The sequence below is a fragment of the Miniopterus natalensis genome, chromosome 2 (assembly GCF_054644295.1).
Source record: "Miniopterus natalensis isolate mMinNat1 chromosome 2, mMinNat1.hap1, whole genome shotgun sequence".
NCBI lineage: Eukaryota > Metazoa > Chordata > Mammalia > Chiroptera > Miniopteridae > Miniopterus > Miniopterus natalensis.
Window position 1 is genome coordinate 186,981,474 of NC_142082.1, and position 18,550 is coordinate 187,000,023.

At 56.1% G+C, this 18,550-nt stretch overlaps 2 protein-coding genes across 4 annotated transcripts in view; one reads left to right on the forward strand and one right to left on the reverse strand.

Annotated features, from left to right (window-relative positions):
- Positions 1-153: 153 nt before the first annotated feature.
- On the reverse strand, positions 154-8,750 carry DENND6B (DENN domain containing 6B). The gene is made up of 19 exons (XM_087815003.1): positions 8,541-8,750; positions 5,751-5,789; positions 5,623-5,665; positions 4,963-5,075; positions 4,467-4,547; positions 3,773-3,878; positions 3,578-3,657; positions 3,429-3,491; positions 3,073-3,128; positions 2,411-2,533; positions 2,219-2,314; positions 1,761-1,924; positions 1,634-1,699; positions 1,381-1,532; positions 1,258-1,311; positions 822-931; positions 602-704; positions 444-518; positions 154-363 (listed from the first exon to the last, which is right to left on the reverse strand). The coding sequence occupies exons 1-19, from the start codon at positions 8,700-8,702 to the stop codon at positions 241-243; spliced, it is 1,809 nt and encodes a 602-aa protein (XP_087671129.1). The 5' UTR covers positions 8,703-8,750; the 3' UTR covers positions 154-240.
- A 9,073-nt stretch (positions 8,751-17,823) lies between these two features.
- PPP6R2 (protein phosphatase 6 regulatory subunit 2) overlaps positions 17,824-18,550 on the forward strand; it is a 59,867-nt gene continuing 59,140 nt past the window's right edge. For all 3 annotated transcript variants that reach the window (XM_087815008.1, XM_087815007.1, XM_087815009.1), the window contains exon 1: positions 17,824-17,970. The gene's annotated coding sequence lies outside the window, so the exon portion shown is untranslated. The remainder of the gene's footprint in view (positions 17,971-18,550) is intronic.

Here is an 18,550-nt window from a genome sequence, read left to right on the forward strand (position 1 = left end):
TCTGGCCAACACATGATCCATCAACAGTCGGGGCCTAGGCTGAGGTTCCAAATGCCACCTTTACTGCTGCGACAATAATGGTGCTGGGCAGGGGCAGGAGCCAAGGCCAGGGAACAGCAGGAAGCCTGGGTTGGAGCTCATGCTTGGCTGGGGCTGCCCCTCACTGGAGAGAAGGAAGCTTGGCCACATCCAGGCCCTCAGGAGTACTAAGGCCCCTGGACCATACCCTGTAGCCCTGTCCTAAAGAGGGCACAGGATCGCCTGCAGGTCCTTTGGCAGGGAGCCCATGATGGTCTCGATATACAGCCGGGCCTGCTGCAGTGTCGCCTCCTTCACAGGGAGCTGGTGGCCCTGTGCCCGCACCTGCAGGGACAATGCTGGTCAGGGGCAAGCAGCTTCCCTGTTGAGCTGGACCAGGCTGGGCAGGGCAGGAGGCATCTCACCAGCTTCTCCTGAAGTTTCAGGACCAGGTCCACGACCTCTACCTCGGACTTGCCCTTCATCCAGGTCTCGATGTTCTGCCATGAAAGCATGGGGCACCCATCACCAAGGCCCTCCTCCAACCCCAGCCCTCCCCACCCCAGCCCCAGCCCCCCCTTACAGCCTCACAAATGGCCTCCAGGTGCAGGGCCTCCAGTTTATGGGCCATCTCTTTGCGCCGCTGCCGGTACCAGCCATCAAAGTGGGGGGACTTGAAAAACCGCCTGTGGGTAATGAAAGGCAGTGGCTGTGGGGCTGGCCCTGTGTGCCATGGGTTGGGCACAGGCACCCTGTACCCACCAGTAGCAGGAGACTCAGGTTCCCCATTGGCATCTACCCACCTATAGAGGCCCAACCAGTCGCCCTTGAGGATGCAGGTGAGCTGGGGCGCAGCATGTTCCAGGCTGCACAGGAAGTCATCCTGGTGGAAGGGACGGATCTGGGGAGGGGTCTGAGACAGGGGCCAGGAGAGCCTTGGTGCCTGAGCAGGGACAGCCCCACAGGCCCTCCTCCTGGACACATCCCAGGCACATTCCTGGGTCCCCATCCTGCCTGGGACAGATCCCAGATAGGAGGGTCTTGAGCCCCTCTGTGTGGCCCCATTTCTCTGTCCTATAAGGGGCATCTGGTAGATGTGGGGGTGGCCTGCAGCCCCGGGGACTCCAGCACACCCACCTCCTCCCCACCTCCGTTCCCAGACCTTCCCCCCTCCAGAGCCAGGGCAGGAGCGCGCCCCCCCCCGCCCCTCCCGGGACTGCGGCGGGGCCCGACCCCCACCTTCCAGGGCGTGATGCTCTTCCGCAGGGGCATGAGGCTGGCCATGTAGCGCTCCTGCGGGGCAGCGGAGTGAGCCCGGGCGCAGCCCGCCCCTCCCCGCCCCGCCCCCGCCCCGGGCCTCACCAGCGGCAGGAGGAAGCCCTGCGTGAGCTCCAGCAGGTGCCGCCGCAGCAGCGCCGCCAGCGCCCCCGGCCGCCGCCTCTGCAGGCCCCGGAGCAGCCGCCGGAGCAGCGCCTTGTCGCGGCGGAGGTGCGCCCTGTACGCCGTGTAGAGGCCTGGCGGGAGCGGGGCGTCCGGGCCTGTCCCGAGCCCCCCCCCAGGGCGCAGAGCCCGGCGCGGGCGGGGCGGGCGGGGCGGGGCTCCCGGGGTCACACACCTGGTTTGGTGTCCAGGGTCTTCAGCCTCGAGGGCTTTTTCAGCTTGACCTGCTTGGGGAGGCCCCCTAGGGAACAGCGGACACTGGCGGCGGGCCTCGCGCCCCGGGCTCGGACCCAGGCTCAGACCCGGCCCGCTGGGCGCCGCTGGGCCCCCGCCCCGCCCCCAGCCCCCGGCGCGGGCCAGGCCGGCTTCACCTGGCGTCTTGGGCTCCCCCACGCGGAGGATGTGGGGCCAGTGCTGGAGGGTTTTGATGAAGAAAGGGTTCGTGACTCCCAGGACCACGTTAGGGCTAGAGGAGAGGGGAGAGGCGGCGGGCGGTGGGCGCGGGGCGGAGGGGAGGGGAGGGGGAAGGGGAGGGGAGGGGAGGGGGGACGGGGGAGGGGAGGGGAGGGGAGGGGAGAGAGGGGAGGAAGGGGGAGGGGAGGGGAGGGGGGACGGGGGAGGGGAGGGGGGACGGGGGAGGGGAGGGGCGGGGAAGGGGAGGGGAGGGGCGGGGAAGGGGAGGGGCGGGGAAGGGGAGGGGGAGGGGGAAGGGAGGGGAGGGGTGGGGAAGGGAAGGGGAGGGGAGAGGAGGGGCGCTTACGGGGCCTGCGTGCGGGTGGTGAACTCCTTGAACTCGCTGTCGTGGACGGTGAAGTAGGGGCGATAGTCGCAGCAGAACTTGAGGGGCTGCAGGCAGCTGGGGGTGGGGGGTGGGGGGTGGAGTGGGCAGCAGGCCCATGAGCGCAGCAGGGCAGGCCCAGGGCCCCGACGCCCGCGCACTGCTCCGGCCTACCTGGTCAAGGCCAGCACCATCTCCGAGGACACGGTGGGCGAGGGCGCCAGCACCACCAGGGGCTCCCCCAGGAGCATGAGCTCCCACAGTGTCTGCACGTGGGTCAGCACGGGCTGCAAGCAGCTGGGCAGGAGAGGTCAGGGAGGTCGGGGAGGCTGCGCAAAGCCCGAGGCTCCCCCCAGGGCCCAGGAGGGCTCTCTGGGTGAATGCACCTCTCCCCAGTGGTAAGATGGTTTGGAGATGCCGAGGGTATGCAAGGCCTACCGATGCTCTGACGGTCCACCCACGTTGTCCTGGTCCTGCACCCCCATGCCTGAGCTGGCAGCCCTAGATCCTTCAGGGCCCAGCCAGGGCAGGACGATCTCCAAAGCCTGGCTCGCTCAAAGACTCGCCCAGAGAGAGGCAGCCTCAGGCAGCCACTGCCTCCCAACACAGCCCTCCCTCCTTGCACCTGCCTTCTGGAACCTTCCTGCCCACTGTGACCATTTCCTCTTGGGTGCAGACAGCAGGCACTGGGTTCCTCTTCTGTACAATTTTCCCTCACAGAACTGGCCAAGGGTTCATTCCAGCAGCCCCAACGGCCCCCACCCTGCCCAGGCCTGAGCTTTGTGGGCTCGCTCATGGTCTACCCAGGCAGTGAGCAGCTGGCCTACAGGGCTCACCTGAACAGGTCCAGCTCATGGACACTACTGAGGACCATCGGGGCTGGCAGCAGGTTCTGAAAGGAGAAGTGTGTGGCATCAGGCTGAGGGCGAGACCACCACCCTATGAGCCCCAAGCAGCACCTCTTACCCCAGGAGAGCCCTGGGGACTGCAGCCCTGGCCCACACACCTCCCCATCCTCACCCCCCACAGCACAGAAGGGGGGCGTACCCAGCCCTGCACCTAGACGCAAGTCCTTGGCTTTGCCTGGTGTCTGGCCACCCCACAGGGCTCCCAGCATTTGGGGTGGGGAGGCCCAGGCAGGTGGGAGGGTTGATGCAGGTACAGTGCCCCTAGCCCAGGAGGGGACTCCCACCTCTTGGTCGCACTGCTTCAGAGGACTGGATTCAGGCTTGTCTGCCCTGGATGGGACGTGCACCTGGGGGATGGAAGGAGCAGCTGCCAGCCAGCAGTGGGTACCTCCATGCACTTGTTGCGTTCCCGCCCCAGCCAGCCAACCCTCACCTGGAGGACGACTCCCACGACAGGCAGGTTCAGGGTCTGCCCAGGCACCGGGGCTGGCCACTGGTCAATCTCATTGCACACTGTGGACATATGGGGTCTGTCAGGAGCCTGCCCCACGTGGAAGCTGCCTGCCAAAGCCACTGGGTGTTACAGCTGGACAGCGAGACCTCTCTGGCTGGCCTAATGGCCGCTCACCTGCTTCTAGGCAGGGTGCTAGCTTGTCAAAGTACTCGGGGGCGATCAGGCTCAGCAGGGTTTGGAACAGCCGGATGAAGGGCAGGCGGGACACCAGCACCAGAGACTGCAGGGCCCGTGGGGTCGGTGAGATGTCATCCGGCCACTCAAGAGTCTGCAGGGACCCCTGAGGCCTGGCTCATCCAGAGTGTACCCAGGGCCATGCGCTCCACCAACTCCACAAGACAGCTGTCCCCAGGATGGCCCAGCTCAGACCTCAGGGCTATTAGATGAGAAAACTAAAGCCTTCCCCAGACAGGGAGGGAAACCCTAATGACATTGGGACGGGGCTGGGCCCCAGGCCTTCAGAAGGAAATGCATGTGGCCAAGGTTTCTCTAGGTGTCTGCGTTCAAGGCTGAAGTTGTCCTAATCCTGGAAGTGTGACCAGCCCCCACTCTAGCCAGCAGCAAGAAGCAGGGGTGTCTGAGGCCCAGGGTGCTCTGCTGGGCAAGGAAGGGGCAGCAGGACCTGCTCCCCGGAGGGGCTGCAGCAAGAGCTGGGCACTCCCACCCCCTGCCTGCTGCCCAGGTGCCAAGTAGCTGCAGAAGGGGCACTCCTGGAAGCTCAGGACCCCTGGCCCCGCAGCCCCTCCCATGGCCACTGGCCCCTGCCTCTCAGCAGTGCCACCTCAGAGAGGCCGCGTGGGTGGCTCACCTTCTGGAAATAGCCCCTCTTCACGGAGCTGTCCTTCACCTGCCTGAAGTACACATAGCCAAAGTAGTGTGCCGACTCCCTCTGGAAGAAGCAGTCAGCCAGGCTGCACCCACTCACCATGCTCCTTCTAACCACCCAGGCCACCCTGCAGAGGCTGCTCCATGCTCTGCTCTCCCCAGTCCTGGGGTCAGGGCTGGGCAGCCTCAACTCAGAAGGTGGGCAACACCTCTAGAGGGAGCATCTCCGCAGACACAGTGGGGAGCAGCCCAGGAGCCTCTGCACACCAAGCCACTCCCTGCTGTACCTATGGTGGACAGGAAGAGCTCCAGGGACCCTGGGAAGTCCCCAGAAGAGCTGGCCCACCCCTATCAAGGCTGGGGCTGGCCAGGCCTCTCCTGCCTCACAGGCCCAGGCACTTGAAGGGACTGACATACCAGCTTGACCCTGGCCTGTGGGCCAAGGAGGCCGGAGCAGGCTGGAGAGAAGCCTTACTCACCTGCAGTGACAGGGGGGCCTCGCTGTTGTAGTGCCTGTCATCAGAGGGCCAGGGGCTCCTCTGCCCTCCACACTGACGAATACGGAAGCTGAACTGCGTGTCCCCAAGGCAGCCTGGGGAAGGAGGCAGCCCCCACCACTTCATGTCAGGACTGGAGCCGCTCCTGCCACCATGTGTGGGGTGGGGACAGCCAGGATGGCATGGGGGTTGACTTCTGATGGGCTATGAAGGCCCCAGAGAGAAAACCCCATTTGCTGGGCCTGGTTCTCCCAACAGAAGCTCCTGTGTCCTAACTCCTGCACCTGAGAGTTTCAGAGTCAAGTCTGAACACAGACGCATCGGTAGCACCCACTGTCCAAACATGGGGCAGGGTGGGGGGCAGTCTGGAGGCCGCAGTGTGAGGGCTCAGCCTGCCTAGCACCTGAGAGCCAGGGAGGAGCAGAGCCAGATCCTGATGGTCATCCTTCCACACAAATAAGGGGAGCCTGGCTGCCTCTGCTGCATCGTGGGGCTCTGGGTGTCTCCACAGAGCAAGGAGGGGGCTGGCAGTTACAGGCAGTGACATGGCTGACCTGGGCCACGGGGGCTCCTAGACAGCCTCAGCTCCCCATCTTCTTCTCACCCCCCAGCCCCAGAGCCAGGAGAGTTGGAGTCACCTACCTGAGTGGGAGTCAGGAAAGGACAGGTAGCAGATGCTGCTTTTCTGAAACACATGAAACCCAGTGAGGGCTGGCTTGCTCCTGGGCTACGGCTGCTCCCCCCGGGGGGGGGGGGGGGGCTGGACCCACCTCCTTGTCCGTGAGCCGGAAGTCACTGGGATACACCAGCTGCGGGGTGTGGGGGGGAGACAGGACACAGAACACTCAATGAGGGCTGGGCAGGTGGGGTGCTGGCTGCAGGCGTGCCCCTTTCCGCCCCTCCCAGAGCACATCTTCACTGGCTCAGACCCTCCTGCCCTCTTCTACCTCTGGCTCCCCCAGGCTCTCCCAGGCTCTCCCAACCTCCCCGGTTCCTCTTAGCAGGAGAACACTCCGGACTCCCCTTGCCTTGGCCAGCGCATACCTGCGTGACTTCCCAGACTCTCTTTCTGCACTCCTGCCCTTGAGGCCACTCACCCAGATTGTGAGTGGGTCTCCCTGTCTCCACCATCCTGAGGCCTGCCCGTGGCCTCCTCTCTCACCTGGAGTGGTTACAGGGCCCTGGGTGCTGGCCCTGACTTCCCTGCCCTTCCCATCTCCTGAGCCCCATGCTACTCAGCCAGAAGGTCTTGGGCTGTGCCATTCCCCCAGGATGCTCTCTCAGATTGGGCCAGCCAGTCCCCTCATCTTGTCTTTGTGCAGATGTCACCTGACACAGTGGCATCACTGCCTCTCCACAACACCTGAGTGTCTTTACCCCAACCCCCACTAGTCAGGGGTCTGGGAACTTCTGGCCTGTGTCCCACCCAGAGTGTGAGCTCCAGGAGCATGCCCTGGGCTCCACAGTGTCTAGTGAATTTGACCAGCTAGACAAACCACACACCCCTTGGGAGTGAACAGTCAGTGAAAACCCAGACACTAAGTGACCGGCTCTGAGTGACTTAGGAGACAGGCTGCACCCTGGGGGAGGCAGCACTGCCCAATGGATCCATGGCAGGGTCGCTGCACAGACCTGATGATTCCCAGGGGCCCTGTGTTCCCAGCACCCCCTCCCTGAGCTGTGCAGCTGCATCAACCATTCAGAAGCTCAAGTGCACAGAGCTGTTAAGACCACTTGCTTAGAATTAGCTTTCCAAATGGTGGCATTCTAGAGAATTATACATGAGAATGCCTTAAGGAAAAAAAAGAATCTCTTCTCGTGATTTAAAAAAAAATTTATTGATTTTAGGGAGAGAAGAAGGGAGAGAGAAAAAATATGGATTTGTTGCTCCACTTATTAATGCTTTGTTGGTGGATTCTCATGTGTGCCCTGACCAGGGGTGGAACCTGCAACCACGGTGTATCTGGGCGATACTCTAACCAACTGAGCTACCCGGCCACGGCTGTTCTTGTGATTTTTTCCCGTATTTTCTTTTGTTATATATCTTTATTAATTTCACAGAGAGGAAGAGAGAGGGAGAGAGAGAGAGAGAAACATCAATGATGAGAGTCATTGATTGGCTGCCTCCTGCATGCCCCCGACTGGGGATGGAGCCCACAACCGGGGCCTGTGCCCTGACCGGGAATCGAACCACTACCTCCTGGATCCTAGGTCGATGCTCAACTGCTGAGCCATGCTGGCCAGGCATCTTGAGATTTTATTATTATTTTTTTAATCCTTACCTGAGGACATGCTTTTATTGATTTTATAAAGAAAGGAAAGGAGAGGGATGGGGAGAGAGAGAGAGAGAAACATCGATGTGAGAGTGAAACCTCTATTGGTTGCCTCCCACACTATTGAACCCACAAGCTGGGTATGTGCCCTGACCCGAGATCGAACCTGCAACCTTGGTGTATCTGGACAACACTCTAACCAACTGAGCTACCTGGCCAGGGCTTCTCTTGTGATTTTATGGGGAACAATTTGGGCAACAGTAAGAATGTGGGCTCTGTGGAACTGGGCACATCACCTCACCTCTCGGTGCTCAGGCCCCTCCATCAGTGGGGCTGCCACAATAATGCACGCCTGGTGGGGATGGGCGTGGTGGCCACAGAGCTGGGCACAGTGCCAGGACCCAAGAGTCCTCACTAAGAGCCAGTCCTTTCCGCCTCAAAGATTCAGGCTTTCCACAGCCTTGCAGAGCTCAACAAGGCCTCAAATCAAAACATTCCTCACCCTCATGGGCTTCCCAGGATGGCTGTGCAGCCTCATCTTGGCCAACTGCAGTCTCAGGGTGCACTGCCTGCCTGCTCCCAGGAAGTCCTGACAGTGTGGCTAAGTCTACGTCCAGCCTCCCCCGCATGGGTCAGCCGCCTGGCCTCCTGGGTCGTGGCCTTTAGGGTGCAGAGACCATCCTGTCAGCCCTGTGGAAAGCCTGCCACGTTTTCATCTACACCTGGAGGAAGAGAAGCTGCTGGTGGGGGTAGGCAGGAGCGCTGCAGACACTGGGACACCCCAGCCCCGAGCTGGTGCAGCTGGAGAGGAGAAAGATGGCCAGTGCGGCTGAAGTGGGGCCCGTGGGGTCTGGATCTGATTCTAAGTGAAGGAAGAGGTCCTGAACGATTTAGGCCGAACAGCCACCAAGGAGGCAATGATCTGAGATCCTCGCTGCCGCCGGTGGGATGTGGAGTAGGGGTATGGGAGGAGCCCAGGGTGACCCCTGGGATTCTGGCTGGAGTCACGGAGGGGACAAGGTGCGGCAGCTAGTGTGGGGAAGGGGGAAAACGAGACAGATTTTGCTTGAGGAAAAGTCACGGGTATCGCTTAGGTGATCCAAAGTGCAGGGCCCCTATCTCCTCTGTCCCAGGGGGAAGTCTGCCTTTCGTTCCTTTGCTGGCGAGCGCCCCTGAGAGGAGGTGACCGGCACAGAGTTTCGGAGGTCGGACAGGCCACCCGACGGCACCCCACGCGCAGAGGGCACCCCGCGCGACGACCCCGCCCCGCCCCCACTCCTCGCTCACCTCCAGGGCCTGGCCCAGCTCCAGGTCGAAGGTGACCACGCACACGCACTCCAGCCAGGCCGAGAAGCGCGCCCAGGGCGTCGCCGGAGCCTGCACCCCGGAGGACGGCTCATCGACGCGGTCGTGAGCCCGGCGGGACCCAGCACGGGACCGCGCATCCATAGCGGAGGCTGCGGCTGCCGGCCGCGCGTTGCCGGGGGAACGGCCTGGAGGCGTTGCCGGGGGAACGGCCCGGAGGCTGCGGCCTCGGCGTACGACGGGACCACGCCCCAGAGCAGTCGAGCAGCCGTCGCGGACCACAGCGGCTCTTCCATGGCCCTTGCTGTCCCCTGGCTGCCGGAGGAGCGCAGTGCAGTGGAGAGACGCCGAGCCCACCAACGAGATGGGTCCGCGCGGGCCAGAGCGGCCCGAAGCTCGAAGGCGGGACTTCCGGGGGGGCTGGCGGGACTTCCGAGGAGTCGGGTCAGGTGGGCGTAGGAAGGCTGCCGGTGGTCCTCGAATGCGGAGCTTGCCCGGCCGCTTTCACGTCTTTCCTGACCCCGTCTTTCCACACACGAAGCCTGCGCTTTCAGGTCTCCGCCGCGTTTGCTCCCTGGGGTCGCCCAGAGGCGTGGGTCCTGCAGAGCCCACCAGGCCTGGGTCCGCGCCTGCCCGGGCCGCCTTCTCCCTCTGCCGGGTCCTCGGTGCCTGCGACCCCGCCCACGCCCACACCCACGCCCAGGGCTGTCCTCTGGCCTCCTGCTCCGCGCCCCCGAGGATTCGTGGGTCGCGGCGGGCTGCCCGGCTCGCGGTCCCAGGCGCACGGCCGAAACCAGCCGGGACGCGTCCCGCAGACACGCTGCACACAGCCAGGCGAAGGAGGGCGAGTTTGAAGCTGAGACAATGACGTAACTGACAGGCAATGCATTTTAGTTTTTAGGTTTTGGGAGGTTTTTAAAATGTGTTTTTATTGATTTCAAAGCGAGGAAGGGAGAGGGAGAGAGAAACAGCAATGATGAGTCATCGACGGGCTGCCTCCTGCGCGCCCCCTGCTGGGGATGAGCCCGCACCCCGGGCGTGCGCCCTGGGCAGGAGTCGACCTGGGGGCCTCGTGGGTCATAGATCCAGCTCAACCACGGAGTCACGACGGAGGGGCGGGGTTGTTTTTTTTAAATGAGACCCCCCTCCCTCCCCAAGGTTAGTTAGCGGTCTTCATGGCTATTGGGGAGCCAGGTGTCCCTGCTGCCTTAGCACAGCGCCCCCGCCGTCACCCGCCCTGGGAAAGATCAATGAGGCTCCTAGCTGTTAACTGCCTTGGCCTACAGGTGACGTCTCCGTCACGTCTGCTTACAGGCCGTGGGCCAAAGCTGGTCACGTGGTCCCGACCTAACTGCAAGGGAGCCTGGGAAATGAGGGACATGGATAGTTGGAGCGCCCTGAAATTATTACCCTTTATAATGACCCTACGTCATTTAACGTATGATGATACCATTATTTTATACGTCACCAGGTAGAGAAACTGCTACCAATTACACAGTGATGAACATCCAAACGTTTTTAAAGATTCTATTATGAGAGGTTTGAACATTCAGAAAAGATGAATGAACTGCACAATGACCATCCACTTACCTACTAGAATCCACATCAACAATTAGTATTTTGTTAAATCTATTTTATCCCTTATCTCTACATCTGTCTTTTTTCTATCCATTCACCAATTCGTCTGATTTTTTAATTAACTTCAAAGACAGTTGCAGATATCAATGCTCTCAAATACTTCAGTATGGATACCATTAACTGGTACTTTTTTTTTCCTTTTTTGGGGGATAGAACTTACATATAATGAAATGCATGAAATTTTTTAAAAACTGATTTTATTCATTTTATTTATTTATTTTTAAATATATCTTTATTGATTTCAGAGAAAGGAAAGGAGAGGGAGAGAGAGAGACAGAAACATCAATGATGAGAGAGTCATTGATCAAGCCCGCAACCCAGGCATGTGCCGTGACCGGGAATCGAACCCTGATCTCCTGGATCCCAGGTCGACGCTCAGCTGCTGAGCCACGCCCGGCTGGGCTCTGATTTTACTGATTTTAGAGAGAGGGGAAGAGAGAGAGAAACATTAGTTGGCTGCCTCCCTCCCCCAGGGATGGAGCCCTGACTGTACTTGAACCTGCAAAGTCTTGGTCCAGGGGAGGGTGTTCAACCAACTGAGCCACACTAGCGTGGGCAAAGTACATGCATCTTAAATGGACACGATTGTCAACCCAAAGCACCATCACCCCCCCCCCAGAGAGTTCCCTTGTGCCTTCGTCCAGTCACTCTCCACACCCACACCCCACTATTCTGATTCTTGGCACCACAGATTACCCGTTTTAAAGAAACTGCCAGACTTTCTTAAAGCAACCATTCAGTTTTTTATCCCCATCAACAGCAATGTATTTGTTTGCTTCACATCCCTGCCAACATTTGGTGCTGTCAACCTTCTTAATTTTAGCCAGTCCAGTGGGTAGGTAGTGATACCTAGTTGTGGTTTTCATTTAAATCTCCCAGATAATGATGTTGAGCATATTTTCATGAGCATGTTGCATACCATCAATTGTAACATGTATTCTGACTTCAGGAGTTAAATCGTCGGAAAAGTGTGCATCTTAAAATCAGTGAATTATAGTACCTTCCCCCACCCCCCAGTTCCTCTGTGCTGCTTTACAGTCAGTCCCTGCTCACACGGGCAGTCCTGGCATCTACTGACCTACAATCTGTTCCTAGTTTGCCTCTTCTCAGAATGTCTATATAATTGAAATGTACAATGTAGTAGGCTGAACAATTACCCCCAAAGAAGTTCACATCCTAAACCCTAGAACCCATGAATATATGTTACCTTACATGAGGTAAAAGGGACTTTGCACATATGATTAAGGACCTAGCAATAGGGAGATTATCCTGGTTTATCCCAGTGGGCCCAATATAAGAGACCTTTCAAGAGCAAGGCAGAGAAAGACATGGGATGATAGTATCACAGAGAAATTGGAAGATGCCACACTGCTGGCTTTGAAGGTAGAGGCAGGGGTCATGAGCCAAGGAATGCAGGAGCCTCCAGAGCTGAACCCCACACACACAAAAAAACAGATTGTCCCCAGGAGCCTCCAGAGGAAACAGCTCTCCTAACACCTTGACTTTAGCCACCTAAGACTCATTACAGGTCTCTGACTTCTACAAGTGTAAGAGAATAAATGTGTGTTGTTTTAAGCCACTAAGTTTGTGGTAATTTGTTACAGTAACAGTAGGTAATGAATACAATGTGTCTTTTTTCTTGCACTTAGCATAATATTGTTGAGGTATATCCATGTTGCTGCCTGTATCAGTAATTGGTTCCTTTTTATGGATAGTAGTCCATTGTCTGGATATCTGACGTTTTCTCGATCCATCCACCAATTGATAGACGTTTGGATTGCTCCTATTTTTTGCCTATTATGAATAATGCTGCTACATACATTTGTATGCAAGCCTTTATACGGACACATTTCTTGGGTATTCTCTTGGGTAAATACCTAAGAATGAAAGTGTAGGCGTATGTTTAACTTTTTAAGAAACTGTTGAACTGTTTTCCATAATGACTATACCATTTTACATTGCCACCAGCATAATGAAGTTTCCAGTTTCTCCACATCCTCACCAGAACTTGGTGGTGTCCGTCCTTTTAATTTTAGGGGTGTATAGTGGTATCTCCTGTGGGTTAATTTAGCGTTTCCCTAATGATTAGTGTTGGTGACGATCTTTCATGTGCTCATAAGTCATTTGTAGTATCTTTTTTTTTTTTTTTAAATATATCTTTATTGATTTCAGAGAGAGGAAAGGAGAGGGAGAGAGAGAGAGAGAGAGAAACATCAATGATGAGAGAGTCATTGATCGAGCCCACAACCCGGGCATGTGCCCTGACCAAGAATCGAACCCCGATCGCCTGGATCCTAGGTCGATGCTCAACTGCTGAGCCACGCCTGGCCGGGCTGTAGTATCTTCTTTGGTGAAATGTTTAAGTAACTCTTTTGCCTATTTTAATTGGATTGTTTGTCTTTTTTATCACAGAGTTGTAAGAGTTTTAAAAAATATATTTTCCAGCCCTGTCCAGGTGTAGCTCTGTCGGCTGAGCATTGTCCCATGCACAGAAAGGTCACCAGTTCGATTCTTGGTCAGGGCACATACCCAGATTTCGGATCCGATCCCAGGTCGGGGTGCATACAGGAGGCAACTGATCAATGTTTCTCTGTCCCTCTCCCTCTCTCTCTAGAAAACAATTAATAAAAACATTTTATGTATGTATTTTTTCCTAAAATCAACTCCTTTATTATATATATGATTTGAAATTATTTTTCTAGCCTGTGGCTTGTCTTTTTTTTCTTAATGGCATCCTTTGAAGAGCAAAAGTTTTTAATATTGATGAAGTCTAACTTGTCAATTTTTTTTCTTGTGCTTAGCATAAGTAGAATGCTTTTGGTGGCATATATAGGATACCTTTTTTTAACCCAAGGTCCTAACCCAAATAATTTCTGCTATATGTCTTCTAGGAGTGTTTCAGCTCTCATATGTAAGTCTATTCATTTTGAATTCATTTTTGTGTGTGGTATGAAGTAAAGGTTTAAATTATTTTGTTTTGCATACAGATAACTAATTTTTCCAAGTATCATTTGTTAAAAACATATTGATTCCCTATTGAATTGACTTAGCACCTTAATAAAAAATCAATTGATCATATTTGCGAGGGTTTGTTTTCTCAGTTCTGTTCCATTGGCCTTTATGCCTGACTTTATGCGATTTCTATACTGTCTTGATTGTTTTAGCTTTGTAGAAATCAAGTGTAAGTCCTCCAACTTTGTTCTTTTTAAAATTGTTTTGGCTGCCTTGCTCCTTTGCATTTCTGTATAAATTTTAGTATTAGTTTGTCAATTTCTACCCAAACAAGACCACCTGCTGAAATTTTCCCAGGTATTGCATTCAGTGTATTTGAGGGAGAATTGTCATCTTAACAATTCTGAGTCTTCTAATTCATAACCATGGCATGTTTCTCCATTTATTTAAGTTTTCTCTAATTTTCCTTAGCAATGTCTTGTAGTTTTTACTGGATGGAAATTGCAAGACCATCCCCAAGTTTGCTAGGAGGGCGTAGGAGGAGGCAGATAGTCATTCCCATGGCCATGATTTATTACAATAAAAGGCTACAAAGTAAAATCAACAAAGGGAAAAAGCTCATGGGGCAGAGTTTGGGGGAGACCAGGCATCACCTTCCAGGATCCCCTCTCAGTGGAGTCACACAGGAGCCGCTTAATTGTCCTAGGGAGTTGTGACAAGGATGTGAAATGTTGCCAAACAGGAAAGTTCACTGGAGGCTCAGCACCCGGCTTTTATCGGGAGCTTATGTTTCTTTCCTAAGGCCGCTGTAACAAACTGATACAAAGTAGGTGGCTTAGAACAACAGACATTTATTCTCTCACAGTTCAGGAGCCAGAAGACCGAAATCACAGTGTCAACAGGTTCCTTCCCAGGGCTCCGAGGGAGGCTCCTTTGCAGGCCTCTCCGCTAACTTGCGGTTGTGCCCACCGGCGTGAGCAGTCCGTGGCTGGTGACTGCACCACTCCAATCTCTGCCTCTGTCTTCACATCACCTCCTCCTGTGCGTCTTCTTTTCTTAGAAGGGCACTCGTCATTGGATTTAGGACCCCCCCTGACCCAGCACATTCTATCTCAAGGTCCTTAATTTAATACACCTGCAAAGACCTGTTTCCCAAAGAACACGTTCCCAGGTTTTGGGTAGATGTATATTTTGAGGGAACTGCCATTCAACCCCTTACAGTGCCGGTCAGATAGTCTGCCTGGTGCCTGCCAAAATTCCAGACACCCAGAGAGAAAGCAGATGTAGAGTGTAAGTCATACTGTTTGTGCAAATAATGTGGACATAAAGCTCCACTTTGGTCCCTCCTGGTACCGGTGGCAACTGCCCTGACATCAGGTCCCCAGATGCCAGCCAAGGCAATTGATGCAATTGTAAATGGAATTTTTTTTCTTAATTCCATTTTCAGATTGTTTGTTTTTTGTATATACAAATATAACTGTTTGTATATTAATATTATATCCTGTGACCTTATTAAAACTAGCTCATTCTTTCTAGTTTTTTTTGTTTGTTTTTTTTGTGTGAATTTCATAGTATTTTCTAAATAATCATGTCATTTGTGAACAAAGACAATTTTGCTTCTTTCTAATCTGTGTGACTTTATTTTCGTGCCTCATCGCACAGGCTAGAACCTTCATTCAGTACTATGTAGAGTCATTTCAAACATTTCTTGCCCCTGCAGATGTGGCTCAGTTGGTTGAGTGTGACCTCGTGCACTGAAAGGTCGCCGGTTTGGTTCCATCCCTGGTCGAGGTACACGCAGGAGGCAGCCGATAGGTGTTTCTCTCTCTCCCTCTCCCTCTCCCTTTCTCTCTCTCTCTCTCTCTCTCCCTCTCTCTCTCTCTCAGAATATATATTAAGATGCACAGCATTCCTTCTGTTTATCTTTCTTCTCTCTGTTTTTCCCCCCCAATATTTGCTCTCCTTTGCTTTTTTTTTTTTTAAACTCTCACCCTTGGATATTTTTTCCATTGCTTTTCAGAGAGAGTGGGAGGGAGAAAGAGACACATCAATGTGAGAGAGACACATTGATTGGTTGCCTCCAGCACCCACCCTGACTGGGCTGGGGATGGAGCCTGCAGCCGAGGTACGAGCCCTTGGTGGGGAACTGAACCCACGACAGATCTTCCTTTTACTTCAGCACTTTACATTATGCCATTTTACTGTCTTATGGCCTCAGTTGTCTCTGGCAAGAAGTCAGCTATTGGTTGTATCACCATCGTTCCCCTTCATGCGATGGCTCATGTTTCTCTGGCTGCTTTCATGGTTTTCTTTCCAAAGAACACAGGCGTGGCTCGCCCTGTGTTTGCCACACTGGGGTTTACGGAGCAGAGAGGTCTTCCGGTGCACTGGCCTGCATCCTGCTGCACTGTGGGGGCTATAGAGAGAAGAACAGTTCCCTCTGCCCTGATGGCACTCCAGAGGCAGTCCTCATTTTACCTCGGGTTTACTTTTTCCAATTTATTGGTGCATAATTTTACATTTGGTTTTCTTAGCAGTAGCATTAATTTCATTTGGTCTCCTGTATCAGAAATCCTGAATTTGGCTTGGCTTTGTTTTAGCTGTTCTGTTGTTGGCTGAAAAATAATATTGACTAGGTGTTTCATCACCAAAAAGAATTTATTTGGGAAAAAGAAAGGGTTGCAACCCAGTGCATATAGACATTGCAAGCCACGTGCACACCCTGGCCTGTGAGCCAGGATGGAGGTGTGTTTACAGAAGGGAAAAGGAAGTTAAGGGGAGGGGAATTTAGAACCATGGAGCTTTATTATAAACACAGAATTCTTCCTCGAGGGTTCTCACCATTACGCTTAGAGAGTAAGAACTTCCATGAGCCCTAGCTCCTCCTACAGATCCTCCCGGCTGATTGTTTGTTTCAGGTTGCAGGTAGTCTTTATCAGTGTACACTACAAGGTAATTTAGAAGGGAAATCTGTTAAAGAGCCCCTATCTTGTCACCAGTTACAGAAACAAGCTTTGTAGCAGCTTTGCATGTAATAATGTGTTTATTTGTACATAGTAACCATTTTCTTCTCTAAAATATGCAAGTTGTCAGAAGTTAACTTTACTCTTTACTTTTAACAGAAGAACACGAGAATATTCAGTGAGACAGTGACAGAATTTGAGGAGTAATTAATGTACCAGTGATAGATACTATGACTGTTGGGACTGTGCATATGCTCATTTGGGGAAAGAGTGGAACTTTCTTCCATTGCAATAAGGGCGGCTGTATCTTGTTAAGTGAAAATATAAGTTGTTTGGAAGTTAAAGTGTTTCAAAGGACGCATACCCACTTCGACTATCCAGAGGGCTGGACTCCGCCCCTTGTGCACTTACTGCCTCAGCCCCAAATCCATTTCTTTTTGCCTGCCCTGCGATAACGGAGCCGGAGCGTTTCTCTTTCGCAGGTGGCACGATGCTAAGCTTTGTCGGTACAGAGTGCTGGGGGGTCACTGCCAGAGGAAGGCACCTCCTGGCCCCGAGCCCCCGTTCTGCAGCTGAACCCACAGCACCCCCAGCTTCTGCAGGGGTTTCTCTTTGTCAGTTGTAAAGCTGATGACTTTTTTACCCCCGCTTCCTGGAAGTTCACCCCAAGGAACTTGCCGGAGATCTGCCCCGCAGGACACTGGGGAAAGGAATTCAGGGGTAGACGCTCTGCTATCAAGCCGCCCGAGGGGTGCCAGGGAGCGCGGGCTGCAGGCCCCGGAAGCTGGGAAGTCAGGCCACCCGAGCCGGCGCCTGCAGGCCGCGGAGCCAGGCCCGGAGCAAGCCCTCTCGCGCCCCCTGGCGACCAAGCTCCGCAGAGGCGAGTGCAGGTCGGCCGCCGCTGGGAGGGCCGCGGCGGAGCGGGGCCGGGCGCTGCCGGGAGCGGTCTGTGCCGTAGGTGTTTAGTTTCATTTCCCCACCATTTTCCCACGGCTCGCGCGGTCTCGAAATAATCATTCTAATTTTGGAGATTAGTTTAATTGAATGACACAGTTCCAGCAAATGTTAAATGGGCACCTATTTTAATGTGCAAAACCACCTGTGGGGCCCCTGGAAAGAACAGAAGTCTGGGCGGCTGCTCAGGCGCGCCCAGTCCAGTGAGAAGCACGGGCAGGCCGGGCCTCCGCACGGCACACGCGGGCGGCGCGCTCGCTCCTGCTCTGGCCAAGTCCAGGCTACGTTACCGCGCAGTTCAGAGGACACCCCAGCCGGAGCGGAAGGCCCCCCAGAGAACAGGGAGACAGCAGCCCCAGACGTGTGACCCGCTCTCTGGAGGGGTCCTGTTGCTGACTCTGCATTAGAAAACTTATTACCGCCAGCGCGTTGTCCCGTAACTACGCTTGGATAGAAATTCAGCAGCACCGCAGAGATAAAAAGAGGAGAAAGCTGCGCCCCCGCCCGGCACCAGGGCCGTCCGCACGCTCGCGCTGCAGCCTCTGGTCTCAGAGCAGGGACGTCGCCGACACGAGCCACGTGAGCGAGCGGCCCCGCCCACCCAGCGGGCCCGCCCCGCCCCCAGCGCGAGCGTGCGCGCCCGCGAGGCCCCGCCCCCGGCGTGCGCGCGCCCGGCCCGCAGCCGCCATTTTGGAGTGACCCGAGCGCCGCCCGCGGCCCCAGCCGGTCCCGAGCCGCCCGCCGGCCCGCGCAGTGTCCGTGGGCGCCGAGTCCGTAGGCGCCGCGCCGGGCCGGGCCCATGTGCGTGCGGCCCGCCCCAGGTCGCCCGGGCTTCGCCTCCGCCAACGCCCTGGCCTCCACCCGGGCCTCCGAGGAGCCGCCGCGACGCCCGGCCCGCGGGGCAGGTGAGTGCGGCCGCCCGCAGGTTCCTCAGCGCCCGCGGCCGTCGGTGCCCCGGGCGTGTCCACCTGTGCCAGTGCCCCGGTGCCAGTGCCCCTCCCCCGCCAGTGACCTCCCTGCAGTGACCTGCCCTGTGTGTCCCCCCCGTTATGTCCGCCCGTCAGTGCCCCCCTCCTCCCTTCACCTCAGTGTCCGCAGGTCCGCGCCCGCCCTGCCTGTCTGCGGGGACACCCGCCCCGGTGCCCACTGTCCTCAGCCCCGTACCCGCTCAGCGACCCCGCGTCCGCCCGCGTGCGGCCCCGGTGTCCCCAGGCACCTGCCCGCGCCCCGTCACCCCCTTGCCCTCGCCGCCACCCCGCCGTCTCCTCTTCACACCGGCGCCTTCCCCCGTGCGCCCGCCGGCCCCTGGAGTGCCCCGTCCGTCCCGCTGGGTCTCCGCTCTCCGCGCCCGCCCCTTGGCGTCCTAGCTTCCTGACCGCCCGCCCTCCGGCTCCCGAGCCTCCCGGTTGGCTCCCGGCGCCCGTCCCAGCAGCGGCCCAGCCGCCGGCCTCGTCTCCCCCGGCCGTGCCCGCCGTCGCCGCGCCT

Excerpts from the sequence above, each read along its gene's own strand:
- DENND6B (XM_087815003.1), bottom strand. The coding sequence starts at position 8,702 with ATGGATGCGCGGTCCCGTGCTGGGTCCCGCCGGGCTCACGACCGCGTC. Across the intron at positions 5,790-8,540 it reads AGCTGGGCCAGGCCCTGGAG|CTGGTGTATCCCAGTGACTT; the intron begins GTGAGCGAGGAG and ends CACACCCCGCAG. Across the intron at positions 3,879-4,466 it reads AGAGGGGCTATTTCCAGAAG|TCTCTGGTGCTGGTGTCCCG; the intron begins GTGAGCCACCCA and ends CGGGCCCTGCAG.